Source organism: Pelodiscus sinensis, chromosome 14 (assembly GCF_049634645.1).
Source record: "Pelodiscus sinensis isolate JC-2024 chromosome 14, ASM4963464v1, whole genome shotgun sequence".
Taxonomy (NCBI): Eukaryota; Metazoa; Chordata; order Testudines; family Trionychidae; genus Pelodiscus; species Pelodiscus sinensis.
Window position 1 is genome coordinate 35272622 of NC_134724.1, and position 18194 is coordinate 35290815.

At 52.2% G+C, this 18194-nt stretch overlaps 1 protein-coding gene across 2 annotated transcripts in view; it reads right to left on the reverse strand.

Annotated features, from left to right (window-relative positions):
* Positions 1-18194, reverse strand: part of LOC102455397 (cytochrome P450 1A5-like) — a 68220-nt gene that overhangs the window by 36450 nt on the left and 13576 nt on the right. Inside the window, exons 4-7 of one of the 2 annotated variants that reach the window (XM_006126273.4) lie at positions 17698-17787; positions 17476-17599; positions 14554-14640; positions 9542-12206 (exon numbers count right to left, since the gene is read on the reverse strand). In XM_006126273.4, the coding sequence (XP_006126335.2) occupies positions 11900-12206; positions 14554-14640; positions 17476-17599; positions 17698-17787 (608 nt within the window). In that variant the 3' untranslated portion in view covers positions 9542-11899. Of the gene's footprint in view, positions 1-9541; positions 12207-14553; positions 14641-17475; positions 17600-17697; positions 17788-18194 lie in introns of those variants that run through there. The other variant, XM_075897425.1, reaches the window with a different exon arrangement.

An 18194-nucleotide genomic window follows, 5' to 3' on the forward strand; every position in this document is an offset into this window, starting at 1 on the left:
TCCAGTCCAAGGGCCAATGGGAGCTGAGCACCTTAATATCCTTAAAATACCTATTAAATCTGTCCCTAAATGTGCATCTCCCATCCCTGGGACCCCCCGCCTGGCCTGTAGTGTGCACCTCCCATCTCTGGGACCCGCCGCCTGGCCTGTAGTGTGCACCTCCCATCCCTGGGACCCCCCGCCTGGCCTGTAGTGTGCACCTCCCATCCCTGGAACCCCCCGCCTGGCCTGTAGTGTGCACCTCCCATCCCTGGGACCCCCCGCCTGGCCTGTAGTGTGCACCTCACACCCCTGGGACCCCCCGCTTGGCCTGTAATGTGAACCTCCCATCCCTGGAACCCCCCGCCTGGCCTGTAATGTGAACCTCCCATCCCTGGAACCCCCCGCCTGGCCTGTAGTGTGAACCTCCCATCCCTGGAACCCCCCGCCTGGCCTGTAGTGTGCACCTCCCATCCCTGGAACCCCCCGCCTGGCCTGTAGTGTGCACCTCACACCCCTGGGACCCCCCGCTTGGCCTGTAGTGTGCACCTCCCATCCCTGGGACCTCCCGCCTGGCCTGTAGTGTGCACCTCCCATCCCTGGGACCCCCCGCCTGGCCTGTAGTGTGCACCTCCCATCCCTGGGACCTCCCGCCTGGCCTGTAGTGTGCACCTCCCATCCCTGGGACCCCCCGCCTGGCCTGTAGTGTGCACCTCACACCTCTGGGACCCCCCGCTTGGCCTGTAGTGTGCACCTCCCATCCCTGGGACCCCCCGCCTGGCCTGTAGTGTGCACCTCCCATCCCTGGGACCCCCCGCCTGGCCTGTAGTGTGCACCTCCCATCCCTGGGACCCCCCGCTTGGCCTGTAGTGTGCACCTCCCATCTCTGGGACCCGCCGCCTGGCCTGTAGTGTGCACCTCACACCCCTGGGACCCCCCGCTTGGCCTGTAGTGTGCACCTCCCATCCCTGGGACCTCCCGCCTGGCCTGTAGTGTGCACCTCCCATCCCTGGGACCCCCCGCCTGGCCTGTAGTGTGCACCTCCCATTCCTGGGACCCCCCGCCTGGCCTGTAGTGTGCACCTCCCATCCCTGGGATCCCCCGCTTGGCCTGTAGTGTGCACCTCACACCCCTGGGACCTCCCGCCTGGCCTGTAGTGTGCACCTCCCATTCCTGGGACCCCCCGCCTGGCCTGTAGTGTGCACCTCACACCCCTGGGACCCTGCACCTGACCCTTAGAGTGCACCTCACACCCCTGGGACCATTAAGAAGCCTTCTGGACGGTGTATTGAAGAAAGGTGTGTGCAATGGACTCAATCCCAGACAGCAATGCGTCGGGCAGAACAGCCAAGCGTAAAGCAGCATTTGCTGAGCTAGCTCAGCCCGTCCCTTGGCAGGAAGTCCAGGGCTTAGGAGTGCACCGCAGACAAGAGTCCCCCTGGAGGAAAGAAGAGGGAAGGTCGGGGGGCTGTGCACTTGGTAGGGGAGGAGGTTTGGGTGGGGCAAGGGGTAGGTCAGTGTGTTGGTGTCTCCAGGCTGCATTTCACCTTGATTGCAGGGTTATCGGGGTGGCCCAGAAGTCCAAGGGACGTGGGAACTCTGTCTAATTACCTCACCAGAGTGTCTAAGCACACGGACACCATTCAGCGAGGCACGAGAAAGGCCCCCATCCCACACAGCTTGTGTCTGGGTCACTGGGTTGTTTCCTTGTCCCAGGAAGGCTCTTTGCTCACTCACATGCCACCCCGAGTGGGCAGAGATCACCATGAGAACGAGTCGAACCAGGCATTCAGGGCTCACGCAATGCGTGCCACTCCAGGGACTCAGGGCCTGTCTCGCATGTCCCCCGCCAGGCCGGCAGATAGAGCCAAGGAGGCCTCCTTTCACATCCTTCCGTCCGTCACTCAACATGCATTGCGCTTGAACAAAGAGGAATGAAGCAACACAGGGGAATGTGGAAGGAAATAGCCCATGACTCTAAGGAGATTCCAGACACAAAAGAAAGAATTCACATCCCTTGCTTGCTGTGTGTCACGCAAATCTAATCTGAACCAGTGGAGGGAAATGCTTCATACCTGGCAAAATCAAAGCCCAGGTGCAGCTGCTGTGGTCTCTGTGACAGGCTGGCTCACAGAGATCCCCTTGGGTATGTCTACACTACCCCGCTAGTTCGAACTAGCGGGGTAGTGTAGGCATACCGCACTTGCAAATGAAGCCCGGGATTTGAATTTCCCGGGCTTCATTTGCATAAACGGGGCGCCGCCATTTTTAAAACCCCGCTCGTTCGAACCCCGTGCAGCGCGGCTACACGGGGCACGAACTAGCTAGTTCAAACTAGGCTTCCTAGTTCGAACTACCGTTACTCCTCGTGGAATGCACGGGGTTCGAACGAGCGGGGTTTTAAAAATGGCGGCGCCCCGTTTATGCAAATGAAACCCGGGAAATTCAAATCCTGGGCTTCATTTGCAAGTGCGGTATGCCTACATTACCCTCCTAGTTCGAACTAGCAGGGTAGTGTAGACATACCCTTTGAGATTGTCCCTGGATGTGCTGAAATAACCACTGAGCCTGCCTACCTGCCTGCTGGGGCATTCCACCATGCTGTGTTACTGAGCCAGACAATGGCACAGAGCTTGGGTCGGCTGAAGTTAGACCTCTCAGCTCTGGAAAGGCTCAATCAGCGGGACCTGGCACAGCCCCAAGTGGAACCAGAAACCCAGATAAATCCACCTCACGATGCATAAAATTGTATACAGAGCAAGCTCATAACTTGTTCAATCCCTTTATCAATGAAAAGGAGAGATGCACAGTTGTTGTCCCTCCTTCCCCCCCCCCCACCCCCGCCCCCACCCCCACCAGGTAACAATTATTTACCCTGGACTTATTATTAAACATAAATGATTTTCTTAAGTATAAAAAGTCAGATTTAAGTGGTTGCAAGGGATAGCAAACAGGTCAAAGTAAGTTACTAAGCAAAACAAAACATGCCACTAAGCCTAACACTCAAAGAAACTTGTTACATGCAATTCCTTACCCTAACAATAGTTTTAATCATCTTCTCTCATAAGATGAGAAGCCTTCCGACTTAGGCCTGATCCTTCCCCCTGTTCAATCATAGATGTTTCCAGCAGTCACCGTGGGTGGTAAGCAGGAGTGCCTGGCATCTAGCATCTAGGGCTGCCAGGTGTCCAGTATTGACCTGGACAGTCCGGTATTTTCACCTCCTGTCCGGTAAAAAAAATCAGAAAATACCAGACACCTAAAATGTCCTAAAATGTCCAGTATTTTTTTTTAAAATTTCCCTGCCAGGAGGTGAAAACACTGGACACCTGACAACCCCTACACACACTCAGCAATTGGGCCCAGCCCCTGGCCCCATCCCGAACCCCCCAGACCTCTCCGCTTAGGGGAGCTGACTTCTTACTCAGATCAGGAAAACAAGATGGACAATGGCAAAAAGGCTCAAAGGCCATGCTGTTTTAGGTTTTTGTTTTTTGTTTTTTTTTCTTAATAACTCTCGGAGGTCCTTTTTTTCTCTCAACAACTTTGGTCTCCCCCCCCCCCCCCTTTTTTTTCCTCAACAGAATTTTTTCTCCAGTGTTTTGGGTTTTTTTTTTTGGTGGGGGGGGTGTTTGATATTTTTGGTTAAACCCTACTGGCAGCCCCTGTAATTTGGTTTCCCACCATTATATCCCTGTTGCCAAAGGCAGGAAATCTTTGTGTCCAGTTTGAACTTTTCACACTTTCGGTGGAAAAGTACAGCCTCCTAAATGGGTTCCAGTATCAGGTGACCCAGTCACATGTCTTGGAAGGACCTACCATAGTCCAGGCCAGTGTTCCTGCTAAACTGCCAGGCAGCACAGCTTCACAGATGATTGATCAGCCTCGTCCAATCAGAAAATCAGGGGTCTGTGCAGGGATCTGACTGACTGGGTGGGGCTGAGTAATCACCTGAGAAGTTGTGCTGCCATGTAGCTTAGAGGGAACACTGGTTCAGGTTTACAGGAAAAGCAAGACTATTCACAGATCATTGTCCTGAGTACCAGGCCATTAAGTTCCTTGAGTACCACTAGTGGCCCTCACTTTCTATAGATCAGTAGACAGATTTATATGTCATATTTCTAACTTCAAACACAGGAATGGTACGTGCACACCAAATACACACATTCAGCAGATAACTTTTCTAATATATGTTATGTTACCAGAAGTATTTTGCATAAAACATCTTCCACTCATGCATATTCATATTCATCAGCATATTTCCATCCAGAATATGGGGTGCAACATCACAGTCTTGTCTACACTGTCCAGGGTAGATGGTGAGTGGGCAGTGAAAACAAATGTGCAGCCTCCCCCACACACACAAGTGTTCCCATCAGATGGAGCAGCGCTGGGGGTTAACAGAGATGCCAATGCAAACCAGTTTGAAAGGGGTGACCCTAAGGAGACCCAGAATTCTTCTTCAGTGGGGAAACACTGAGATGGCTTCCCTAGGGAGGGGGTGGAATCTCCATCACTAGAGGTTTGTAAGTCCCGGCTTGACAAAGCCCTGGCTGGGATGATTGAGTTGGGATTGGTCCTGCCTTGACCCTGAACTCAGTGACTCCTGAGGTCTCTTCCAGCTCTAGTCTAGGATTCTAATATTGCCACACAAACTCCTCCATCGCACTGCAGCCGAACCTGCATGGGGACAGCCCGATGGGCTGTGTTACTTCACTCAGCCCATTTAGAGACCAGCCTTAGGCATCCAATGTCACAGCCTTCACCATGCCAGGAAAAACCAAGGACCCTTTGTAACTAAACAAAGTCTTTCAGTTCCCTTATTAAGTCCCCATCCTGCCAGGTGCCGACTGCCCCCAGCTCCCCCCAGCTCCCAGGGATCAGAGGTCACCTCTCCCAGGGATCTGTCCGAATCTCCCCGCGTGGCAATTCCCAGTGACGCTGAGACAGTGCAGAAGCTTCCAGCCCAAGGGCACAGAAGAGCCAGGCATGCTGGGATGAAAGGCCTTGTGCACTGGGGTCGCTGTGTGACTTCACTTCCCCAGTAAGATGCCTTCATGGAAACCAGTGGGCACCCCAGGAATTGTCCCTGGCCCTCTGGGTCAAGAGAGGCAGGCTCCGATCAGCAAGCAGCTGTGTTCTTTGGAGGGAATGAGCCTCGCATGACCACAGGTGAGAGAAGCAAAGCCCAGCTCTCAGCAGAGGATGCAGGAGTCAGACACCAAGAGCTGACCCAGTGAGAGAGCCGACGCCCAGGACCAAATGGGGAACCTCCAAAGCTGCCGCATCTGGGGCTACCACTCCATGGCTGTAACTGACTCCCCTCTGTGCCAAACCCCACCTGTAGCACACACTCACCTCTGGCTTACACTAGCCTCCAGCATGGATGAAGAGGTTTGAAGGTACGTCCCAATCATATGCCCCCCACACTAGGTCCATAGCTTCCTTGGGCCAGCTCATGATGGGAAATGTAGGGAGTGTAAAGGGCCAGAACTGCCCCTGGTGTGAATTCCCATCACTCCTTTGAAGTTCCAGTGGGGCACAGAGCCTGAGAACTCCTGGGCCATGTGACATGGGTCTTTCCCCAGCTAACAGGTGGGGGCAGTCACCGCAGACACCCATCGGTTGCATTAATGGAGATTGCCTATCTCCTAGAACTGGAAGGGACCTTGAAGGGTCATTGAGTCCAGTCCCCTGCCTTCACAGTAGGACCAAGCACCATCCCTAACTAATTTTTGCCCCAAATGGCCTCCACAAGGATTGAACTCAGAACCCTGGGTTTAGCAGGCCAATGCTCAAACCACTGAGCGATCCCTCCCCAAAATATGGAACGTTTTGTGGTTTGGGGCAGAGCCCCTTCATGTATCGTAACATAAAATACCCCACTCTCCTTTAAATTGCATCCCCTGTGTGACGGGGTACCAGAACCCTGCACGACCCTGGTGAGGGTCCTGAGTGATGGCAGGGGGGTGATCCCTTCCGACCCCACGCCAGGAGAAAATCCAGTGGCGGAGACCGATCCGCGGAGTGGCAGCCCATCCGCTGGTTGCACATGCTCCTTGGATGCTGGAGGAACAGACGCCGGCGCATGCGCAGGAGGGAGCGGGCCCATGAGTGACTGCGGGGGCGGAGGAGACGGGAGGAGGCAAGATGCCGGCGCATGCACAGAAGGGGGTGGGACATTCAAAAGGAAGACAGGACGGTGCAAGGAGGGAAGGAGGAGAAGGCCGGAGAGGGGGGGAGCTGGAAGCTGGTTAGAGGCATTGACGAAGGAAAGGCAGGGCGAGCGGGGTAAGGAAATAGCCCAGGGCGGGTGGCTGGAGCACTGCTTGCGGGCTGACGTGTTACAGCGGTTAGCCCCATCAGCCAGGTGGGGGGCGGACAGGAAGGACACCCTCACCTTTGGGCCCTGGGCTGGGGCCTGGAGAGAGGGTGGGCCCAGGCCCTCCTCACACCCCACTCGGGGCAATAACCTAAAGAGGAGCCACGACAGCCCTGAGCAAGGAATCGCTGCCAGGTAATCCAGGGAAAAGGAAGATGGCAGACCCCAGGGGGAGTTGGTCACGCCCCTTCACACCCTGCAATTAGACACCTTCAGAAACCTCCCTCTAGACACAATCATGCCCGTACAGCATAAGTAACCAAACACCGGTCATCTGGCTGGAGCTAATGCACCACAACCCTGGGGCTGCTAGACTTAGACACTTTTATGAAAACACACTATGAGCTGAGCCTGTACAAAATGTGGAATGGTTTGTGGTTTGGGGCAGAGCCCCTTCATGTATCGTAACATAAAATACCCCACTCTCCTTTAAGATGCGTGTTACTCTATAGCCAAAGGGCCAAATTCTGTTCTTGTTTACACCCATGCAACCCCAACTACCTGAATGAAGACAAGGAAGACTTGGGGGCAGGGATACAATTAATTTAGGCCCCAGGTCAGCAGTGCACTTGAGTATCCACTTAAGTCTAATTGAGATCAGTGAGACTTAAACACAAGCAAGCGTAACTGTGCTGAGCTGGGTTTTAATGCAGCGGCAGGATGGGGAATTCTCATTTCCATCTTCATTCTGTTTCGGCTGAACAAGTCAAACAGAATTAGCCAGCAGCCAGCCCCTGCTGCACCTTGGGAATGTCAGAACTGTTTTATCTTTGCAAATTTCTATCATCTCCAATAAATCTTTATTATATTCACGAGGCTGCAGTGGCTCCCTCTAGTGGTCAGATGGCAACCCCGAGGTTTGGTTTGCGTCTTTTAAATGCTGTGCAGTGACTAACGTTTCTGGCTTTTGCACTAAAATCTCCAGGTACAAGTCAGGATGGGGGTTTCTTTTCATGGAAACCCTCGCTAGGTTCATATTCTTTTGTCCTCTCTGTGCTGCAGAGAAATGCTTCCTCAACCTAACCAAGATACCGGATCAAAAATATTTTGTGTGGACAGAGAGCCAAGCCTGAAGCAGCATACGCCGGAGTTCCTTTCACTGCACTAGCCATAATAGAAGTCAGTTTTTCGGAGTAAAGGGCCTCTTCTGCTAACATCAGCTAACCCCTCCAAAAATGCACCTTTCAGCAAGATTCTGGACCTCCATACTTGACCTGACACCACGTGGTATGGCCTAGAGCAGCAATTCTCAAACTATGGGCAGGACCCCAAAGTGGGTCATGACTCAGTTTAATGGCCCTGCCGAGGCTGATCTTAGACTTGCTGGGCCCAGGGCCGAAGCCCCGTGGACCAAGACTGAAGCCAAAGACTGAGAGGAGCCATGATGGCAGTGTGCTGTCATCCCTGCTTTATGGCTCAGAAGCGTGGATTGGCATAAATATACTAGGTGCATCTGGAGACCAACTACCTTCTACATCAGGGGTGGGCAAGATTTTTTTCCAGGGGACCCTACAAGAATCTGGAAAGTGGTCAAGGACCGCACTCTTCCATGACATTAATGGAGGAGGTGCAGGGTCTGGGATGGAGGTTGGGTGCAGAAGGGAGCTTGGGGTAAGGGATTGGGGTGCAGGAGGGAGAATGGGGTCTGGGAGGAAGTTTGGGTGAAGGAGGCAGTTGTGACCTAGGGCAGGGAACTGGAGTGCAGGGGTTTGCGATGTAACCTAGCGTAAGAGGGGATTGTGATCTGGGGTGCCAGATCTGGGAGGGGGTTTGGGCATATATGGAGTAGCGAGGCAGGAGTGGGAGGCAGAGGGTTGGGGGAAGAGAAGGGGTGGGGTCCCAGAGGCAGGTTTGAGCCAGGAGACTTACCAGCCAGCAGCCAAACCAGCCTGCCTGTAGAGCTAAAGGCTTACAGAGCTTAAAACATTTCTGCCTGCTTGGCCATGTGCTTGAGTGAGTAACTGAGCAGGAGAGTTGTACTTCGTGGCTGCCTGTTATTCAAACAGCTTCAGTGGGAGAGCTGAGTTAGCCAGTAACTGGGAAAACTTTAACAATAGTCTTGCAGCACCTTAGAGACTAACAAAACATGTAGATGGTATCATTGGCCACTTTCTGTCCAGAAACCAGCCAATGGGATTCTGCTGGGGATGGAAGCAGTGTCTAAATCTCCCCCTCTCCCCTCCGGACTCAAAGAGAAAACACCCTGCAACCACATTTCTGAGCAGAATGTGGGGCTGTAGGGCAAGTAGGGGACCTGGAGCTCCCCACTTTCTCCATGGGCCAGATCCAGTGGCTTGGCAGGCCGGATCTGGCCCACCAGCTGTATTTTTCCCAAGCTTATTCTACATGATGTGCCAGCATAGGAATCCAAAACTCAAGTGGGAAAACAAGATTCCAAGCTCGGAGAGACTAGAGCAGGCAAGACTGGTGCACTTAGAAACCATGAACAAGAGCAACAGGTTGCAATGGCCCGGCCATGCCAGGAGAATGGGAGGACAGGAGACCGTATCCCCGAGAATATTTTGTGCTGTGAGATTTGGCCTGGCAATAAGGAGCAGGGTCGCCCTTTACAGCAGTACCACAGTCCATGCAAAAATGCTGTGGAATGGCTCCGCTACAGTGTAGAAATCTGGGAAGCGTGTGCCAAAGCCCATCCCGCCAGGAGGAAATATCTGGCGCTGGGTGCAGAGGCGGAAGCAAAGGGAGAAGGAAGAAAGCAGCAAACTGGGATCCTGGATTCCCTCTCACACAACAGCTGGATGTGACATTTGTCCCAAGGTGCATCGCTCTCAAATTGGGCTTGTCAGCCATAAGTGAATTCATCGAGCGCCTGATTAGATCTCTTACACACTGTAACATATCAGGCCGGTCTGGGCACTGCTGAGAGCGTCAGATCAGGGCGAATTGCTTAAAACCAGGGCAACCTACAGCCCAAGATTGGGGTTCTCCTGTATAAGACACCAAACCAGTCACACAGAGCACTAAGCCTCGCAAGCAAACCTCCTCAGACACCCCAGCTTTACTTGTGCCAGAACCAGACCTACACCTTACACATGTGAGAGGTTATAAAACCCAATCTCACCAACTCCAAACAGGTTCTCCCAGTCCCAAAGGACCAGCCCCCGTCCCAGGTCAACTTATATCTTAGATCTTGCCCCAAAAAGCTCGCTGGGCCAATCCTTTAGAATCTAAAGGTTTATTAAAGAACAGAAAGGAAAGGGTTGCGAGTGAGATTGTGAATGAGAATACATGACAGACATCAATCACCAAGTTCTTGACGCAGGCTCTTAGCAGAGATGCTACACACTGCCAGCTTAAACGTCTCTGGTGTCCATCCCGTATCAGGATGGCTCAGCAAATCCTTCCCGGCTCTCTGTCCCTAGCGAGGATGCATCTGGAATCAGGAGCAGGATTGAAGACAAGATGGAGACGGCCTCATGGCACTTTTATATTCCTGGTGCCTCCCAAACTGGAGCTGGTCACATGATCAAGCGACCTGTGGGTCTTACATGCAAGTAGCCATGATGCACTGGCTGGTTGGCAGGTTTCCAGACGCCTCCCTCAGGTGTGTGTCGGCCACTCTGAGAGCCATTGTCCACGAAGCCTTGATAATTAGCACAGCCATTCATTGGAGAATCATCCCTCGCAATAGGCGGTCCAGACCCATTGTTCTCTCCCAGACAGAAATCATTTGAAGTACAAGCCCAGAGCCCATTTTCATCACTCCACATACAAAAATCATACAAGTATCTGAGTCATGCACATAGACGCGGCAGAGCATAAGCTTTCACTGGACTCCTCACATGGCCCACTTTGTACAGAATTTGGACCAAACACCACCCATGGGTGCAGCAGTGACCTGTCTGCTCACATAAAAATCCAATAACGTGACACACACATGCCTTGATCCACTTTGGCAGGGGTAGTTGCCAGCGGAGTTCAGGAGACAAGCTCGCCCACGAAAGCTCATCATCTAATAAACCATCTTGTTAGTCTTTAAAGTGCTACATTGTCCTGCATTTTGCTTCTCACGTAAGAGGGGGCCCGGGCTAAGGGAAAGTTTTAACTCCTGTTGCTAATAACATTTAATGGCGTCCACCAGCTGGGGAGAATGTTTACTAGGGATTCTGCTCTCAAATACAGCTTCCAGTTGAGCAGTGTTGCCTAATGGATAGAGGCCTGGACTAGGGGGCTGCGTCTAGACTGGCATGATTTTCCGGAAATGCCACATTTTGCTGAAAAGCATCAGTGCCAATCTAGACGTGCTTTTGCGCAAAAAAGCCCTGATCGCCATTTTCGCCATCGGGGCTTTTTTGTGCAAAACAAGTCTCAGCTGTCTACACTGGCCCTTTTGTGCAAAACTTTTGCACAAAAGGGACTTTTGTCCGAACGGGAGCAGCATAGTATTTCTGCAAAAAGCACTGATTTCTTACAGTAGGAAGTCAGTGCTTTTGTGGAAATTCAAGCGGCCAGTGTAGACAGCTGGCAAGTTTTTCCGGAAAAGCGGCTGATTTTTCAGAAAAACTGGGCAGTCTAGACACAGCCAGGATGTGACTGACTAGTTGCTTCCTTCCCTCCTGTTGCCTCTATCAGAAAGAGGCAACGGGTGCAGGGGAGAAAAAGAGGGTGCTTCAAGGCAGCACGCCGCATGGAATCTGGGGCCAGACCCAGGACTCCAGGTGGTGCTGCCACTTTGAAATGCCTAGCTAGAAGTACTGGGCTCCTCGCAGCGTATCAAAGCAGCAGCACCGCACGGAGCCTGGGGTCAGCTGGGGACTCAGAATCCCCAGCTGACCCCGGGCTCCCTGCAGCGCTGCCGCTTTGAAAAGCCCCAGGGAGCCTGGGGCCAATGGGGGACTGCTTGATTCCCCCGCTGGCCCCAAGCTCCCCGTAGCACTTTTGCCTTTGAAATGTAGCGACAGCCCTGAGGCTGTTGCTACACTTCAAGGACAGAGGAGCTCTTATTGATTAATTGAATAGTCGATGCAAATTGACAAGCCTAACCCTCTGCACTGTCATAGGTGAGACTGAACACAAGGATTAGTCGTGAATTATCAAATCAGTTGTCCCAGTTCCAATAGGGAGTTAGTTGCAGCTGAGGATCTGCCTCCTAAGATGTCTAGGGCCTGCACAATGAAAGCCATCGTGACCTTTGGGAGAGGGTTAGGTTCCCGTTTAGCAAAGGTCTTAAACACATGTCTAACTTTAAGCACATGGGTGGTCCCGATGGCTTCAATGTCTGCCTCCTTATAACAAACAGCCATTCATGGCATAGCGTTTAGAAACAAGGAATTCAGTAGAGAGACCCAGCAACCGTGCAGCAAAGCCACCACAGCTGTGGGAAGGAGCCAGACTACCCTGGAACGTCTGCTGTGAGTCTACCACTCGGGGTGACAGAGCTAGATAACAGAGAGGCAGGACAAATCAGTAGAGCAGTCCAACGGAAGCGATATTGGGTCCACTGAATCTTCGTTTATGGTCCTGAGGGGTAACATTCAAATGGGATCTTCCCGTCCTCCCCTTCCAGGGTCCAGTGACTCACTCTGAACTCTGGCGTGGGAGGCGCTGCTTAGCCTGGAAGTGCTCACACCTCTTGTGCTTCATGGACAGGCCATACAAAGGCGTCATGTCCACCTCCTCCCCGTCGGAGACGCTGAACTCCAGCTGTTGCAGCAGGGTGGTCAGGAAGAGGAAGATCTCCCACCTGCCGATGGTCTCGCCAATGCACCTCCTCTTCCCCAGGCCAAAGGCCAGCACCTTCTCACTTTCCGCCTTGTCTACTTCCGTCCCCCCGGCACTGAGGAAACGCTCTGGGTTGAAAGCGGAAGGTTCTTTCCAAAGCTTCCTAGAATAGTAGAGCAAAGCTCCTGAAACGTCCATTCTACCACTGCCTGGGGGGAGATGCTGGAGGCCAGGGGGGGCAGCTTGGAGGGGTTTCAGGCACAGCTTCAGACCCAGGCCTAAGACGCATTGCCGCTTAGATCGCTTGTAACTGTGGTGTCCGACCAGCACACTAGCCACATTATTCGTGGTGAGGCAACTAGCCGCACTCAACTGGCCAAATAGCCACATGTGGCTAGTGCGTTGGACACCACAGCCTTACAGACATGGTTTTAATCCTCTCTGGTGTCCCGGTTAATGTTCTCATTATCTCCTAACAATCGAATGATCCCTTTCTGAACCCTGCTAAGCAGCCTCACTAGCATCTTGTGGCAACGCCTTCCCGGGATCGGATGTATATTTCACAAGCCACGAGGCTCGAAGGAGCCGCTCTGGACACCTAGTCTACTCTCCTGTGTAACAGGCCACAGATCTTCCTGCAATTAATGCCTCTCCGAACGACAGCTAATCTCACCAATAAACATCCTGCCCTAATTTATCAACTGACTGGAAGGGAGAACCCAACCCTGGGGAAATTGTTCCAATGATGAATTCCCTCGGTTAAAATTAGCGCCTGATTTCTAGTCTGAATGTGGCCAGTGTCAGCTCCCTCCCTCCACCCCCCCTTTCTTGTACCTTTGCTGCTAGATTGGAGAGCCCCCGCTATCAAATTGCTGCTCCTCAGGTCGGTCCTTACAGGCTGCGATCAGGTTTTACATGTGCTGCTTTTTCTGGTGCGGTTGACAATTCCCTTCCCGCTCTGGCATAAGAGGGTGAACAGCATCACCCTACCATGCCTACACCCTGCCGTGTCCCCCACCTGGTCAGCTGCCCTCTAAACACAACAATCCCAGCCTCTTCAGTCTTTCTGCCTCTACAAATCTTTCCAGCCTTCTGACCTTTTCCCCTTCCCTGGTTCTGGACCCTTCCTATCCCTGCTGTACCCTTTAGGAGATGGGATGACCAGCTTTGGACCCAGTATTCCAGGGGAGGGGCATCACTGATGCAGGGAATCAGAATTATCATCCCGATGTTTCCTACGTGGGGAAACGGATGGGGAGATTTGCTGTTAGGTATAGACCAAAATGGCTAAAGGGCAGTGCTAATTCCCCTATGCCGGTCAATTTCCACATGAGCAGCTCTCTGTGTATTCCCCATCCCATCCCTCCTACACCAGAGATTCTGGTTTGAGCTCTGCTGTCTCTGTGTGATGGTTTCCTTTGGGCTGCCTGCAGTGATGCCAGGCAGAGTGACTAGTTCCCTATGCAGAATACAGGACACCTGGTAAAATTACTCGTCTTCAAGAGGATTCAAGGGCAATCAAGCAGAACTATGCAGTACAAACCTTCAAACTAACAACTGCACGGAGCCTCTGGTAAGAAGAAATATTATATAGCTCAGAACGTCAAGGCTTCAGGAGTCACAGGAGGAGGAGTGACACACATTCCCCTCCCCGTCCCTCTCCCCCTCACACACACACTCGGGGAGAGGTGACACACTCCCATACACCTGTCTCACACAGGAGCAGGGCCGGTGGTGGCCAATTGACTTGATCCTCCCTTCCAGGCACTTTCTGGCTTCCATGCCTGGCTGGTTCCCTGGATGCACCAGCCTGTTCTGGTACCTGGCACTGAATCTTCCTAAGACAATGCATGATGGGGAACCATGCAGGGTCACATCCCCCAACTCCCTGATATCTGTTTATAAGAAAAATTCGGGGCACCCGGAGGAGGGCTTAAATCTGGGCCTGTCCCTTTATAAATGGGACATCTGGTCGCCCCATTCCCAGTTCTTTTTCCTGTCTCGCAACAGATTTCTCCCGGATCCGTTCGTCAGCAAGGGCTAGGGTGCAAACCAAACCTACATACACAGCAGATCCAGGGGGGAGGTTTGGTGGGGACCTGGGCTATCTGTGCGGAGTTTGTTTCCCCCAGCAACCTACCCATAGCCCTTGGCACCCCACTTCTAACACACTCACTGCTCCCCTTCCTGGCCATCTCTGTGTCCTCTCACAACAGATATTCTCAGTCCGGTGGAGAGTGGGGAAAGCACAGAAACGCAGCAGGACCACCTCATCTAGGTTTGATGCACTAGGGGAAGGGAACGTTCCCTTTTATTTGCTTGGAAAGTGGCTAGTCCCTCATGGGCCCCGCCATGCGCACAGCACCGTCATGATCTGTGTACCTAAGCACCAACCAACCTTACAGCAGGTACACAGGAGTTACGTGTGTTGTGCAGAATAAACAGGGGCCGGCACATCGAGCTGGATGGATCGCAAGCTAGCACCCCGTCAGGACTCTGCGGGTACTTACTCATCATGATTGACTTGCCACTGGTTGACAAATACACAGAGGTTCTTCGGGATGTAGTAACCATTCAGGACTGTGTCTTTCGTTGTGCTGCAAGAAGAGAGCATGACACTTCGGTTTAAAAAGCCACCTCTGGGTTCTCATAGCAATCAGTTTCTAGTCCCATTTGAGTCCAGATTGGGCCCAGAGGGAACCACTTTCATGAGCGTTATTGTATTTTCTAAGGGCACGTCTACACTGCAGGGCAAAAGCTGAGTTAAAGCTACACAACTCCAGCAACGTCAATTGCATAGCTGAAGCCAAATAGCTTCATCCGGCTTTTGATGGCGTCTGCACAGCAGGAAGTCAAAGGAAAAACTCTTCTTTCAACTTCCCTTATTCCTCGTGAAATGAGGGGTGGCAACGTTCTGGCCGTGCCCCATGGGTCTGGCGATACTATCAGCCTCAGAGGCTCGCAGTAGTCTTGTATACAAGCCCTTTCTCTTTACAGGAGGCAGGGTCCACAGCTTAGCGAAACAGACGCATCATTGGCTAGTCCATGGTTTGGGGGAGAAAACCCCTTGATAGGCCTTCTTGGGACAGGCCCTGTGTTGGCAGGGAGAAGGTTTGGGGGGAACCTGGGCCTACCCACTACCCCAGGCTCCGGCCCAAGTAGCAGCAGCCCTCAAGGTTGTTTTTCCTTCCAACTTGCCAGTTTTTTCCCTGAGCCACTTCCCCAAAGAACCCCTCCAAAATGTCTCCCTCTGGTACCTGTTCACCAGCTGGTTGCTCACACACAGCTTCTTCTGGTTCCTCCCTTTTCTCCTTCCGATTGGTCACTCTTTGTCATCCCCCTCTCTTTACCTAGGGGAGGCCTTTTAAAGCAACTCCCCTGGCTGTCATTGGCTGCAGGTGTTGAATAACTTGCTTGAGGGAGCAATCTAGTTAATTAGCCCTAGGTGTTTTCCTGCCTTCATTGTATTGCAGCAGGCTCCAGTAGCTCTGGAAAGCGAAAACCCAGGGCCGACTTATCCATTAGGCACAGTGCCTAGGGCCCACAATACTTTTAGGGGCACATGAAAATGTTTTAATTTCTTTTAAAATCAGAAGAAAAAAATGAACTTTTAGGGTCGAAGAAAATGTTTAATTTTTTTCTCACATCAGAAAAAAAAAGAAACTTTTAGGGCCCACAAAAATCTATTAAATTTTGCCTAAACGAGAAAAAAAATAAAATGTTGAAGTATTTAAAGTTATATCAAAAATCATTTTTAATATTTTTTTATGGAGGAAAAGGCCCACGAAGGCAAATGTGCCTAGGGCCCACAAAAGTCGTAGGCTGCGTCTAGACTGGCATGATTTTGTGCCCTCTCCAGCCCTCCTGAGCTCTTCATTGGCCTCCAGCCCCACGTACCTTCCTGACCGCCTCCCCCTCGTCACCTGAGCCTGCTGCATGCATTGCAACCGGTCCCCCTCCGAACCGTGCCAAAGTGTCACCTGTACACACTCGTGCTTCACACGCTGCGCTTCCCCACCCTCGTGTCCCACTCAGACACCAAGTGGCCGGACCTCCTACCGCAAATAGAGGGTGGGGAGCCCTGGTGGGCCAGCCTCTATTCCACCTTGATTCCACGGCCCACTGGAGACATCATCTGGAGAATCCTTCACGGTGCAATGAGCATGGGCATGTACTTGGCGCAATTCACCCCTGTTCCCAACACTTGCCCCTTCTGTGACATCACATGAGGGAGACCCTGGCCCTGGCACACGTCTACCTCAAGTGCTACAGCCCCTCTTTCGGGTCCTCCAGAACCTCCTGTTGAGGTTCTGGCTGCACTTCTCCCCTCACCTATTTATTTACGCACACTCCATTCAGGGCACCGCAAACTCACGGGACCTCCTGGTCAACCTCCTCCTGGCCCTGTCCAAACGGGCAAGTTACAAAACCAGGGAGCAGAGGGAGGGGCTTGTGACTGTGGGGCCTATTTCTGTTCCTGCCTCCGCTCATGCATCCGGGCAGAGTTCCACTGGGCGGTGGCCGCCAGCTTCTCAAGACCTTCGAGGGGCAGTGGGCGCTGGCCAGGATTCTCTGCTCAGTGTCCCCATCCGGTTCCTTTGTTTTAGCCCTTTGACCCTCACACCCGTCCCTGTTTTCTCATTTTTTGTCCCACGTAATTAGTTGGTTTTCTGGGCTCTGTGGACCCTCCCCATAGGCTGGGGGGAGGTCCTTTAGATGTGGAAGGGCTGGCGCCTGCCTACCTTCCGGACACCAAATAGGACCAGAGTGTGGCAGCCTGCTGGCTTAGGTCTGCCACTAGGGCTGTGTCTACACTGGCATGAATTTCCGGAACTGCTTAAAACATTGGCAGGCTGCTTTTCCGGAAAAGCCCTTTTTCCGGAAAAGTGTCTGTGGCCAATGTAGACGCACTTTTCCGGAAAAGAGCCCCAATCACTATTTTCGCGATCGGGGCTTTTTTCCGGAAAAGACTACTGGGCTGTCTACACTGGCCCTTTTCTGGAACAGTGTTCCGAAATAAGGACTTATGCCCGAGCGGGAGCAGAATAGTTTTTCTGGAATAGCGGCTGATTTTGTACAGTAGAGCATCGTTGCTTTTCCGGAAATTCAAGGGCCAGTGTAGACAGCTCGCAGCTTATTCCGGAAAAGCGGCTGATTTTCCGGAATAAGTGGCCCAGTGTAAACACAGCCTTTAAAGGGTTACAGAAGTCGGAGTAAGACGCCTGTTATTTCAAAATCATTTTGAAATAATGGGCTTGCTGTGTAGAGACACACTTTGGTATTTCGAAATAACGCTACAGTGTAGACATAGCCCAAGGGTTGGGTTTTTGCCTCGCTCCCATGGTGAGGACTGTCATGGTAGCGACATGGTGACTAAAGGTACCACACAACGTGTTACGCCCCTAAACCCTCTCTGCATCCCTAGCATGTACCAGTGAGGAATGGTGAAGGGCATGAAGGTGGAATGTCTGAACATCTCTAAGATAAAAGCTTCTGTGTAAGGCAGCATGGGCCGGTCCGACAGTCTGGGTCGCCTCTCTCTGCCAACGGTCTGATCTACAGGTTAGAAAGAGGTGGAAAAGGATGGTCGGAATCCAGCCGGGGGGGGGGGGGGCGAGGGAATGTTTGAACTGGGACTGAAAACATGCATTTACCTAATTCTTCCTGAATCTTCTTCTGAACATCCGGGTAAGACACAAGATACATGAGGCTCCAGGACAAAGCTGTGGTCACAGTGTCAAAACCTAGCAGAGACGAAAGACAGATACTAGATGAAGACCGGCCAAGGGAAATTTACAAGCCCCTGGCATTAGGTGGTCAGTGGATTTTCCTGGACTGCACCCTGGTTTGTGCCCAACTCCAAAAGTTGTGATAAGAAAGTTCCTAGTTAAGGGGTTTTATGTTTGATCCTGATGGGTGGCTGTATTATTTCTGTTTACTACTGAGGCAATTTCAAGAGAATCAGTGTGGTTTCCCCAGTGTCAGTGCTGAATCAGGACTAGGGATGTTAAATGTCGATTAATCAGCTAATCGAGTAGTCGATGGAATTTCCATCAACTACTCGATTAGTCAATAAGGGGGCGCTCTGCTGCGCTTCTGCCATTGAAATATACCTGAACTCTTGTACATTTCAAAGGAAGAGGCACAGCAC